The following is a 13,266-nucleotide window of genomic DNA, read 5'->3' as shown; positions in this document are numbered from 1 at the left end:
GTATGGAGATAAAAAATGCTCAACTTGTGAAGAAGCAGTTCAAATTGAGGACGTCCAAGAGCTTTGGTGAAAATATCTGCAAGTTGAGCGGTTGGCAATCAATCTCAATATGTTTCGTGCTTTCATGAAAAACAGAGTTAGCAACAATATGAAGTGCGGATTGACTATCACAGTAAAGGCACATGGGCTGAGAGTGAAACACACCAAGAGATTTCAATAATACTTTTAGCCACATGATCTCACTACAAGTATGAGCCATGAAACTTTACTCGGCCTCAGCTGAAGAGCGAGATACTGTGTATTGTTTCTTTGTCTTCCCAGATATATGTGAGCATCCTAAAAAGATAAAGTAACCAGTAAGCGAACAATGACTAAGAGGCCAGGAGGCCCGGTCAAAGTCACAACAAACCGTAAGATGAAGAGCACTATCCCTGCGTAAAAAAATCCCTTGACCAGGATGACCCTTTATATAACGAAGAACTCGGAGAGCATCTTTCCAATGAGATACCCGAGGAGACTGCATAAATTGAGCCAATACATGCACCAAGTAACACAATTCAGGATGCGTAATCGTCAAATAAATCACGCGTGCAATAAGCCGATGATACTGGGATGAATCAGAATACAAAGGTCCATCATCAAGAGCTAAATGATGATGTTGATCAATATGCGAAGAAGATGGTTTAGCTCCAAGAAGTCCAGTCTCAGACAGAATATCTAAGGTGTATTTCCATTGAGATAAAAACAGACCATTAGGTCTTCGAGACATTTCAATACCAAGAAAATACTTGAGATTCCATATCTTTCGTATGAGAACAACGACTTAAATATGCTTTAAAAGCAGTAATGGAAGCGAAATTATTCCTATAAATAATTAAATCATCCACATAGACATGGACACTAATGGAATTCTCACCTCGTCGTAGCGTAAATAGAGAATAATCAGCTGTTGATGTTGGATTTTCGACAAAGGTCAAAATCGTAAAATCATGATACTGCATGTTTCTGACACGGTTTCAGGAACGCATGTGAAAATTCATGATTTAGGATCCGTGAACCGTGTCACAATCTCTGATCGAGTTCCTCTCAGATCCATGATGAATATGATTCTCGAAAGGCATCCCACTAGCTGAGCGTTCGATGCTGTGCATTTCATCATGAGCCTCTATGTAGAATAACATGATCGGGCGGTCCTCCTACATAATTGTTTGTTGAGAGGGCTTAACGCCTTCAGGACGTCGGCGACACTCGTTGTTCCCTGACTACATAGAGAGACCTGCCTCTACATAGAAGAATGATTGGGCGGTCCTCCTACATAATTGTTTGTTGAGAGGGAAAAAACGCCTTCAGGACGTCGTCGACACTAGCTGTTCCCTGACTATGTAGAGAGACCGTGTATAGATTCAAGAGGCTCTCCTACATAATTGTTTGTTGAGGGGGCTAAACGCCTTCAGGGCATTAACAACGCTGCACGTTGATTCCCTGACTATACACCTTTCAGAACGAGTATGATGCTTCACTATCTCATATCTCGATTCTATAATAGATTAATTCTACCGTGACATTCACCACTGAATTCCTAGAAAATAATCTATTTTATCTTATTACTCTGATTTCGTGATCGAATCCACGGCTGATCTCATGGAATGGTAATAGATAATTTTATTACTCTGATTCTAAGGTTGAATTCACGATCCCATCAGATGGTGATGCTCATTTTATTATTCGGAATCCATGGTCGAATCCACGGCTGATCTTTTGGATTGATAATAAATAACTACTCACCTTTATTACTCAGTTTCATGAATCATTCACCACTGAATTTCATAAATTAGTAATAAATACTCAACAACCGGGCATCTGGACTATCATTGAGTAAGCCCCATTAAACGGTGCAAGTGTACTCAACAATGATGCACGAACGAGCACCCAAATACACAAACAAGCATTCGAAAATATGGACAAATGAGGAATCCTACACAAAATAGGAGATAGAAAATAACATAAAAATAATAAAGAGGCGCCTAGGGACCGGGCCCACCGGACGGCTGGTCCCCTACGCCTCTTTTTTTTTAATTATTTTCTTATTTTCATGAACTCATGAAAACTCATTCATTCGAGCAACTTTCCTTATTTGAGCAAAACTCATGGTTTTTCCATATTTTCATGGTTTCATGAGAAATAACAACAAAATAGGGAAAAGTGTTGCGGGGCCAGGCAACCTAGCCGGTCGGCCATGTCCTAGCCGTGCTGGTCCCACACCTTACAATCCCTAGTCTTTCATAATTATTATTTCCCTCATCTCCTGAAACTCCTCCGTTTGAGCAAAAAATCATGGTTTCTTCATATTTTCTCAAATAATGCTCAAACCATGAAAAAGACAAAACTCAAATGGTCACATGACCGACTAGGCTACTCACGCTAAATATTAACATATTATTATTTTAGTATTTTCCAAATTTTGATCAAATGAGCAAGTCCCTACTTGCTCATTCGAGCGGAATCAAGAATTTCAGTCAAAGATCGAACTCTTATGGAAGTCCAAAATATTGCTCGAACGCACATTAGAAAATATCAAAAATCTCAGGACTGAGACACGGGCATTGTGGTGACACGAGTATGCTTCCTTTACCGTACAATGTCGGCCCTAAGACTTGCAAAGAGCCGGTCCCACACATTCTTATGATTTTGACCTAATTTGCTCTCATATTGGGTCCAAACTCTTTCCAACCAACTTGGAATTTGCTCAAACGACCATCCGCTGGTCCCACGACCACCAAGGCCCGGTTTCATGCCCTCTTGGTCGGTCCCTCACTTTTCCATAATTAGGTTTTATCACTTAATGCTCAATCGAGCACTACTTCAATAAATGATGAAACCAGCATTTAATCATCATTCTTTCACCAACTGGCCAACTAAGGACCCTGGTGCACACTCACTCGAGCACTTGGGCGCCACATGGACGTCCATCATTCCATGTGGTCGGTCCCTCCTCACTCATGACCTATTTTCAGCAATTCATCAATTGACGAACAATTGATCAAAAATTAGGGTTTCGAATAAACACTCCACAAATCACCATTCTGAGCGAGTTCAAACACTAATAAATTTATGTTGATTTAGCAATCAACATATGGATTAATCGTATAATGTTTGGTAGTCTACCAATATTTTAATTAATATTTTATTGGGTCACGTTACCAATAAATAATCCGTCGAATTGAGCAATACTTGCTCAGTTGCTCGAATATTGATCCAACTATCAATATTCAGTAATTTATCAATATTCAGTGATTCGTCGAATTGAGCAATACTTGCTCAGTTGCTCGAATATTGATCCAACTATCAATATTCAGTAATTCGTCGAATCGAGCAATACTTGCTCACTTGCTCGAATTTACAGTATTTGCTCAGACGAGCAATATCAACATAAGAATTGCACGTATGTTCAATCCATAAATCACTGAGCATTCGTCACTCATAAATTCAACAAAACTTAGACTCATTGTCTAATCAAGTCAACGTCTGACTAATCAAATACACGTCTGCTTTGCAGACTCCACGTTTGTGAGACATCAATCACGTCATATGGGGGGATATTACTTAGGGTTTTGGGCTGGCGGCCTACGACACGTGTGTTCATCCACGATGAGAAATATGAGTAAGTCGTTCAAACGGTTGAAGTAGTTTGCAAAGTAGTGGGTGGATGGTTAACCAAGTCTCCGCAAGATATGGAACTGGTTTTACCACGATTTCCCACTTTCCCACTCTTTCACTCAAGAAACCGTCACACTTACAGGGATTAATGTGTTTATTCTGACAATATAAATAAGTCTCTGGATCCATGATTTAAGGAGGGATAATTTTTCGAGTCATCACTCTCAGAAATTCCATTAATCGACCAGAACTTACTTTGAATTCAACAGTTCACAAAAAACTAGCAGAAACCTTCAACACATCCACAATCCTTGATCATCATTGATCCCACACAATTCTCAGCTTCCCTCCTACAGATCAACCCATCTCCCTCTTTGTGACCGAATTGACTCTGGAATGGCCATTGACTTGGTTTAGGCCGGAGTCCTACATATTTATCTCTCGAATCTAAGCACTCCCTTTGCAGTGCATCTGTGTGAGGTTGAGAAGTTTGCTCGGTTGAGGAGTCTCGACAACACGTCTGTCTCTTCAATTCCCTAAAAAACCAGCAAATCGTTTTTCCCCATCTACATCAGCAAAAGACTATACAAACCCAAAAGTCTTAAGAGCACTTGCAAGCTTAGAAAACCAATTATGAGGAACTTGACGAAGGCCACATATATTTATGGAGTCAATACACTTTACCAGGAGAATTAGTCGCATATCCTAAAGGAAACTGCATATATACTTCCTCATCAATATCCCCATGCAGAAAACCATTGTGAACATCCATTTGATGTAACTCCCAATCACGAGCAACTGCGACTGCTAAAAATATTCTAACAGAAACCATTTTAGCTATTGGAGCAAATATTTCATGATAATCCACCCCTTCCACTTATCTATTACTGAGAACAACTAGGCGAGCCTTATACCGCTCGACACTACCATATGAATTATATTTAATTTTGTAAACCCATTTACAACCAATTTCCTTCTTTCTTGGCGACAGATCAGTAATAGATAACATACCTTTCTTCTCAAGAGCATTAATCTCCTTAGACAAAGCTACACGCCAAATGGGAAGGCGAACAACTTCAGCAGTACTGGTAGGTTCTTTAAGAGTAGTAATCGCCACCAAAAAACGAGTATGATTAACAGATTTTTTTTCCAAAAAACACATAATTAGTTATGAGATAAAGCGTATCTGAAGACGTTGATGAATGAGGAGTGGAGGAGCCGGGGTCTATTGCTTTGGTAGGATTTCAGATATAATCCTTTAAACGAGTATTAGAAACCCGAGACCGAGCAATTTGTCAAAATACCATGTCAGAAGTGTCACTGTCGACGGTAGGAAATTTTACCTCTGAAAAATTGTTGTCAGGTATCGGAGCATTACCAGAAACTGGGCCCGAAACATTTTGTAAATTAAGGTCACATGAGACGAAAGCATGTGAACTGAAAAAGTGGGGGTCTAACAACCTCACCAAATAATTCGCTTAGCAATCTGTATGGACTAACTCCAATATACTTTTAAGAGAATCAACTAGACAGTCAGACTTGTTAGAGCATTGCTCGGTCGAACTCGCATGCGTTGCTATCTCAAGCATGTTTGTCAATGTTAGTGATCAAAACTATAAGTCTTGATTTCTAGTCTACTATATCTAAGGTCTCGGACTAGGATAGAAAGTGTAATTGAGCTCAAGAACTCCATGGCAATCATCATACAAGACGAAGGACTACTCAAGGAACTAGTGGATATTCATCTACTAAAAGGTACTTGGAGACTTGAACTTATCTACCACTCAAAAGTCTATTTATCTCCTATCTTGAGACAAAAGTCGTTTTGCTATATAGACTTAGATTATACACATTTGGTATTTCGAGCTGAGTTTATCTCGCCTATCTATTTCTCGAAATATGTGTTGGTAAGCTTTTGCTTTAGCCAAGTTCATCTTTACCTAGTGACTAAAGTCATGTTATGTTTCAATCACTTTGAAAATTTCTCTGACGAAAAATGGTTTGTGAATAACAACTATATAACGTCCTCTGAGAATGTTTTAATGATTGAAATGAGAGTTTAGATTATATAACCATTGGAGGATATAAGCATTGTTTTGGAAACATATATATATATAAGTACTTATTCCTTGAACCGAAGTTTGCGAACTTTGTTGATCAAGTGAACCGGAGTAGTGCGTGAGCTAAGTCCGCGAACTGGCGAAGTTCTCAAAACCGAGAATTTCTGCTGGAATTTGTAAACTCCATTCGGGAACTGAAGTCCGCGAACCCAGTCCGCTAACTTGAGTAGATTATATCTAAAAACGATGTTTGTGAACTTATTCATATTAACTGAGGAATGCAATTGCAAACCGTGGCTATATAGTTCATGAACCGATTCAAGTGAATCAAATCGTTTTTGCTTCAATTGTATCTTGTGTAGTACAGAAGATTTTCTTGCAATTGAACAACTCTCTAACTAGTTCATTTGAGTTATTTGAACTAGTTATGGTGAAGAATAATATGGTTGATATGAAAGTGACCATATGGCTAACCACTTGGTTAACTATTGTTGAACCAACTAATGTACAAGTTTGGGTACGGTTACACAAGCCTAGAAACGTGCATTTAATTTGTGTATAACAAGCTATGTTTCCGATCTAACGGTTGATAAATATTAGCTTGAATCTAATCAGCGGTGAATATTGAATACTTTGTTACCAAGCTAACATTAATTGCAAACCCTGATTTGAAAAACTATATAAGGGAGAGCTCTAGCAACTGGGAAACTTAATCCCCACACATTCTGTGTGATACTAGTTGTGCTAAGCTAGAGTCGATTCTCCTTTAACCTTTGGTTTCTTCTTCTAAACCAGGTTAACGACTTAAACACTTCATTGGGATTGTGAAGCCAGACCGATACTACTTTATCGTAGTTGTGTGATCTGATCTTGTTGTTTCTATCGTACGAGTACAATTGTAATAATTGTCTTGAGATTTCTATCTCCGATAGGCAAGATAAAAAGTAATCACAAACATCTTCGTCTCATCGTTTGTGATTCCATAATATCTTTTTTCGCTGTGTCGATTAAGACTATTGTGAGGTGATTGATAATACTAGGTTGTTCTTCGAGAGTATAAGTCTGGTTTATCAATTGTTTCCTGTTCACCTTGATTTATCAAAAGACGGAACAAAACTCGTAGGTATATTCGTGGGAGACGGATTTATCTATTGCCATAGACTTTTCTGTGTGATACAGATTTGTTTATTAAAGTCTTCGACTTTGGGTCGTAGCAACTCTTAGTTGTGGGTGAGATCAGCTAAGGAAATCAAGTACGTAGTATCCTGTTGGGATCAGAGACGTAGGAGCATAACTGTACCTTGGATCAGTGTGAGATCTGTTGGGGGTTCAACTACAGTCCAGACCAAAGTTAGTTTGGAGTAGGCTAGTGTCTATAGCGGCTTAATACAGTGTATGTTCAATCTGGACTTGGTCCTGGGATTTTTCTGCATTTGCGGTTTCCTCGTTAACAAAATTCTGGTGTCTGTGTTATTTCTTTTCCGCATTATATTTTGTTATATAATTGTAATATCACAGGTTGTGCATTGTTCAATCAATTAGAATACCCGACCTTTTGGTTGTTGATTTAAATTGATTAACACTTGGATATTGGTCTTTGGTACCATCCAAGTTATCTCTCTAGTATTTGATAAAGACTCGAAGATTTTTATTTGCTTGAGTATATATCAAATAGAGATTGAGATATAAACTCTTTGATATAATTTTTATCTAGATTGAGTCTGACTGTCTAGTTAATTCTCTAGAAAGTATATTGGAGTTTGTCCATACAGATTGCTAAGCGAAATATTGGGTGTGGTTGTTAGAACCCCGCTTTTTCAATTGGTATCAGAGCAGGCAAACACGTTTAAGACCTTACAAGTCTGTGTTTGTAGCGATCTGACACTATGGACAGAGGTGTTATATCAATAAACATACCACCAGTCTTCTATGGATCTAATTACTTATGGTAGAAATTGCTATGCGATCTTTTCTTCAAGCACGTGATTTTCAATCATGGGTATATGTAGTTAATGGCTATAATGCTCCCGTTGTGGCAGTTAGAGATGTAAATGTTCCCAAGGATATTGGTGAATACACCCCTGCCGAGATAAATGCTGCAAAGCAAAACTCCGACCGTTTGAATGCCATTATACATGCCATTACCCCAAATCTTCAGCACCATATGTCAAATTGCACTAAGTCTAAAGAAGCTTTGGATATCTTAGAAACCGTATTTGAAGGAAATACCAGTGAAAAGGAAGCTATGCTTCAAAACCTTAATTCCGATTGGCAAAACCTTCGTATGTCAGATAAAGAAACATTTGATGAGTTTAATCACAAAGTGTCTGAAATTGTTAATGCATCTTTTTCATTGGGTAAGACTATTCCTGAAAAGGACATTGTGATGAAAATTCTCAGATTGCTGCCATCTAGATACGATTCTAAGAAGCATGCCATCGTTGAGGAAATAACCTAGATAATCTCTCCAGAAATACACTGTTTGGGAAGCTTAAGATCTTTGACCATGAGCATTCATCCAAATTTAAGGATGTTACATTCAAAGCACTAAATGACACTAAATCACTTGATAAAAGTAAAAAAGTGTATATCTCTGAAGATGATCACTCTGAGACAGATTCATCAGATGAAGATCTTGAAAAATCGGTCTCGATGATCACAAGACAGTTTAGGGATCTTCTGCTGAAGAGAAGTAAACGGTTTTCCATAGATAAGCCTAAGGCATCAGTCAAACCTCATAATCGTGTTCCTCCTAAAAACAGGGATATTGATGAAACTGATGACGAGGATATGCCTCAGTGCTTTAAGTGTGAAGGGTTTGGTCATTTTGCAAACGAGTACCCAAATCGTAGAAAATACACTGGGAACAAAGGTTTTGCTGCAACTCTTGATGAAATGTCTGACAGCTATGAGTCTAATGAAGACGAGAAATCAAGTACTGCACTTCTCGGTGAAAATATTGATTTTGATTACTGTAACAATACATACATCAATCTCGATATTATTTCAGAAGAAAACCCAACTAATCCGGAAGAAAATATTGACCCGTTCTTTGGAAACTCTGTTTGTAATGTTTTAGATATAACAATGTGTCTAGCAGCATGCACATCCCAGATGCCTGAGTTATATTCAATGTTGACGTGCTCGTATTGCTCACTCAAAGGTCATGAGCTATCAAAGTGTTACAAATACAAACACAAATTGAGACATATCAACAAACTTCAACGAAGAGAAAATCGTTTAGCAAACAAGCTTAAACTTGCCCAGAAGACTGCTGAGGTACGTAAGATTTTATCTTAGTCTAAGAAGTTAGTTTCCAAGAATCAGACAAGACCATTAGAGAATAAAGTATGGTCAAGTCGTTTTGATAGACAAAGGTCTGTGGATTTCTCTCAAGAGGAAAATGGTGGACAAATTTTTGTTCACTGCAACGCAACTTGATTGTGTTGATTTGAAAATTTTGTCTCATGTGCCTGATCAAAAGAGACAAGATTTTGTACCTCTCAGGCTTTAGGAAAAGTTTTGTTTTTCTTCTTTTCTTAAGTTTTAGGAATTCCCGTATATCAATAAAGGGGGGTTATTATCGACAATTCTACTCTTCATAGGGTTGTGAGTTGGTCGTGTACGAACCTGTTTAAAGGTTTCAAAACCCTACATTCCTTTTTCCTTCTTTGAAACCTCTTTTTATCTCAAGACTACTTGTTGAGAAAATTGTGATTTCATCTCACAAACCCATACGTTCATGGATACTCCAAGCATGATGTCTTCTAATGGAAAAGATGTTAATGTGATTGTTAAGCCATCAATCATGAAGGAAAAGAAAAATCTCCATTATCTACATTGAAAAGGAAAAGAAGGAATGTGAGGAAGCCAAGAGCCGTTCCTTCAAATTCTCAGAAGTTTTCTGATGTTCTTGAAGTGTTGAAGGAGATGCGAAAGGAGATTCAGTAAAATAAAGGCTTTTGTGTATAAGACTCATGAGATTCAGAAGGCCTGGTTCGACAACATAAGCCAAGAAGGTTTATTGATATAAACTCTTACCTTAATGAACCTTATGTTCCAATGGCTGTTGACGACAAGGAGTTCGGGGACGATAAAGAATTCTTTAAAGGTCTTATTGCCTAGTAAATTTTCTATTTTTCTTGTTTTATTTAGAAGAATAACTAGAGTTTGGAATAGAAATTATTGTGATTACACATAGCTATGTCCAACGTTTTCGTCTTCATGTTTTTAGGTTTATTTGTTTAAATTCTAAAATCGTTTGGAAGATGATTTTTGCAGTATTAATCTTTATGATTTTATATATTGCAATATTGTAATGGGATATGTGTGTTTACGTCCGTGAATTTGATTGTCCCATACTTTGTCAAAAGTAAAGTCGTTCATGAGTTGATATGAATGTATTGATAAAAGAATGAATTGACTTTTGACAAATACAAAAGTTAAGCCTATTATGTCAATTTTTTATGGAAGTTAGGTTAAAATATTTTGTGTTCAAGGATTATGTCTATTGAATGTCATTGTGCAAATGGTGATGGAAAATAGAATGAGTCCTTGCTTATTCCACGGTATAAGGTCGATCTCTGATCCACAATTTTTGTGTACATACTGTGTTGTTCCATAAAGTGTCTTATGTTGAGCTCTATTGACTGAGTCATTGTTTTGACATGGTTGTTGTTCTATGAGATACTTTGTGTCGAGCATGACCAATTAAATTGATTACTTTTGTGATTAGTTTAGTTGTGTATTTAGATTAGATTAATTATGGGTTTTCTTGTGATTAATCTAATTGAGTGTTTTTAAGTCTCCATAAGTTTACTTATGTTGAGCATGTTTGATTAAATTAATCATTGGTTCTCTTATGGTTAATTTAATTGAATATTTTGGATTCAAATTCATACTTCTATGTGATTTGTTGTGTCCAAAGAAATCCTTCTTTTCTTTTTGAAATTAAGGTCGCTCTTGTTGTTCTTTCGGGGATGACATTTTATGGGGGAGTGTTCTTAATTGAACTTGTGCTTAATTTCCAAATCTTTGTGGGGAGTGCGGCTGTGGAATATTATAGGGGTTATCTTGTATCTTTATAGACTCCTTGATGAATGCATTTAGCTTCGGATTTGTGATTGCATCTAAATAAAATGATATATGCTTTCTTTTGGTCATGAAATGTCTCTTTCGGAAATTTCATTAGGATCCCGTTCTTGTACCTTTGCCAATTTTATTGACAAAAAGGGGGAGAATTAATATGTAGTTCACACTACAAATACATATGGTTTTCAGATCATTATGTAAGGGGGAGTGGTTTCCATGAGAGATGGAGTATTGACTAAGGGGGAGTGACATATCACCATAATATTGTTGTTAAAGTTGTGATACAATTGAACTTTGACGCTGTGTAATGATACTATGACATTGTATAACAATGATTGAGAACTCTTGTTTTCTCGTTGTTATAGCTACGGATTTTCAACAACGATGATGCTAAACTTACAACCTTTGAGGTCATTGGAGTACTTGGAAGTGACGAAGATTTCGAGTAATGTTGAAGATTAGGCATGTAGAATAGGAACTACAAAAGGTTATTTATATATTTTTTGTATTCCATATGTATTGATAGTTTTGTCACTAAAATTGACAAAGAGGGAGATTGTTAGAGCGTTGCTCGGTCGAACTCGCATGCGTTGCTACCTCGAATATCTGAAGCATGTTTGTCAATGTTAGTGATCAAAACTATAAGTCTTGATTTCTAGTCTACTATAGATAAGGTCTCGGACTAGGATAGAAAGTGTAGTTGAGCTCAAGAACTCCATGGAAATCATCGTACAAGACGAAGGACTACTCAAAGAACTGGTGGATCTTCATCGACTAAAAGGTATGTGGAGACTTGAGACAAAAGTCGTTTTGCTATATAGACTTAGATTATTGATGTGTTTTCAAAGTTGTTGTAGTAATAAATAGAGTTCGTTCAAGACTTGTGAAGGTTGTGCTTTTAGATTTAAATTTTAAAACTAGAGAAAATAAAGCAAATTAAAACTGATTATATTAGAGAGACCGGGGTTCAGGATTTCACCATTCACCAAAATTCATGTAATTTAATGTTAATTTTTATCATGCAATTCTAGACAATATAACTCCAATCAAAAGAAATTGTGATTCTAATCATTTCCTAAATTAGATTTTCAAAACATCAATTGTTAATCGCAAGCATGAAGTATCAAAAGCCCTAAACTAAGCATACTTCATCAAGAGAAAACACAACTAATTAATAAAAATCATTACTCAATTTTCATTCGGTGCAAATAATCATAAAAGAATTGCATAAATAAATTCAAATAAATTTTACCACATAACTTTTGGAAGAATAGCTTCCTCCATCGCCCCGGAAGATTGGGTTTAGCTCATCATGATGTTGGAAACACGCTCAAAAATTGATTTCATTGCTCAAAGTAGGTGTACAAATGATGAAATGGAGAAAATGATGAAAATCAGGTGTTTGCAACGTTTATAATTGTTGCAAAACACTGTTACAAAGAACGATAAAAAAGAACTGCTGTTGTTGTATCTCTGCGACCCTCGTGTGGCTGTCGTTGTCACTGTTAATAAACGACTGCCTCTGGTGGTCTTTTGTTCTTCGTGTTCTTGGTGCAGCAGCAGAAACAGAGTTCTGAAAACTCTTGATTCTCGCCTCGTGAGCTCTCCTCTCGACCCCAAACTCCCCGTCCCTCTTCTCTATGATCCCAGCAATCTATTTATACTCCTCAGCCTCATTTAATCACGCCATAATTCTCGATATTCTTCATTGAACTCGGGCAGTAAAGAAAATATTCTGGGAATATTTTCTTCCCTGATTTAGCTTCTCACGCGTTTCTACATCTGCAAAATCTCCTTATTTAACTTTGTCAAGGTCTAAAGTGTTGCTCGAATCATCAAACATGAGCAGAACACGTTTAAATTCTCCAAAACTCATGCAATCCCGTGAACCATGCACGTGCTGCCCTGTTTTCTTCTCACGGATTTTTCAGCCAAATTTGATCAAAACAAACACCCATACCAGCTCTGTTAGGACATATCACAACTACCCATTTGATTTCAGCCATTGAATCCCCCTAAAACGCCTTCAAATCACGAACCCTAATTTTGGTGTTTTGATAATAGCTTTTCCCGCCAAATTCCAAATTCAAATGGAGAAGATGACCTCCCCCTAATCCTGTACGTATGTCCCTTTAGCACTTGCCTTATGGGGTGTGAATAGTAAGGAAGGTGCCCCTTATCCGTTGAGGTGCCCTTTAGTAATTGAGTGCCCCTTATCTAACAGTGCGAGTACGAATAACATGTGTCCTCCGGGTGCTTTAGAAAACTTTTCGAGCCGATTTTTCCAATAATGTTTATTTCCCAAAAATGCCTACAAACACATAAAATACCATAATAAGTACAAAAATCGACTACCAACAATACATGAAATTAAGGACAACGTAGACACAAAATTGTGTCTATCAATTATACACATTTGGTATTTCGAGCCGAGTTTATCTCGCCTATCTATTTCTCG

General features: G+C 37.2%; 1 protein-coding gene across 1 annotated transcript; it reads right to left on the bottom strand.

The window, feature by feature from the left end:
* Window positions 1-265: 265 nt before the first annotated feature.
* LOC113272724 (uncharacterized mitochondrial protein AtMg00810-like) lies at window positions 266-769 on the bottom strand. Its single transcript, XM_026522523.1, has one exon. It carries the CDS (start codon window positions 767-769, stop codon window positions 266-268), a length of 504 nt encoding a protein of 167 aa, XP_026378308.1.
* Window positions 770-13,266: the final 12,497 nt, after the last annotated feature.

The sequence above is a fragment of the Papaver somniferum genome, chromosome 4 (assembly GCF_003573695.1).
Source record: "Papaver somniferum cultivar HN1 chromosome 4, ASM357369v1, whole genome shotgun sequence".
Taxonomy (NCBI): domain Eukaryota; kingdom Viridiplantae; phylum Streptophyta; class Magnoliopsida; order Ranunculales; family Papaveraceae; genus Papaver; species Papaver somniferum.
The sequence above is the reverse complement of the archived record's forward strand: the minus strand, read 5'-3'. Positions and strand labels throughout refer to the sequence as shown.

Bases quoted from the DNA above. Each gene is read 5' to 3' on its own strand.
- LOC113272724 (XM_026522523.1), bottom strand. From the start codon at position 769: ATGTCTCGAAGACCTAATGGTCTGTTTTTATCTCAATGGAAATACACC.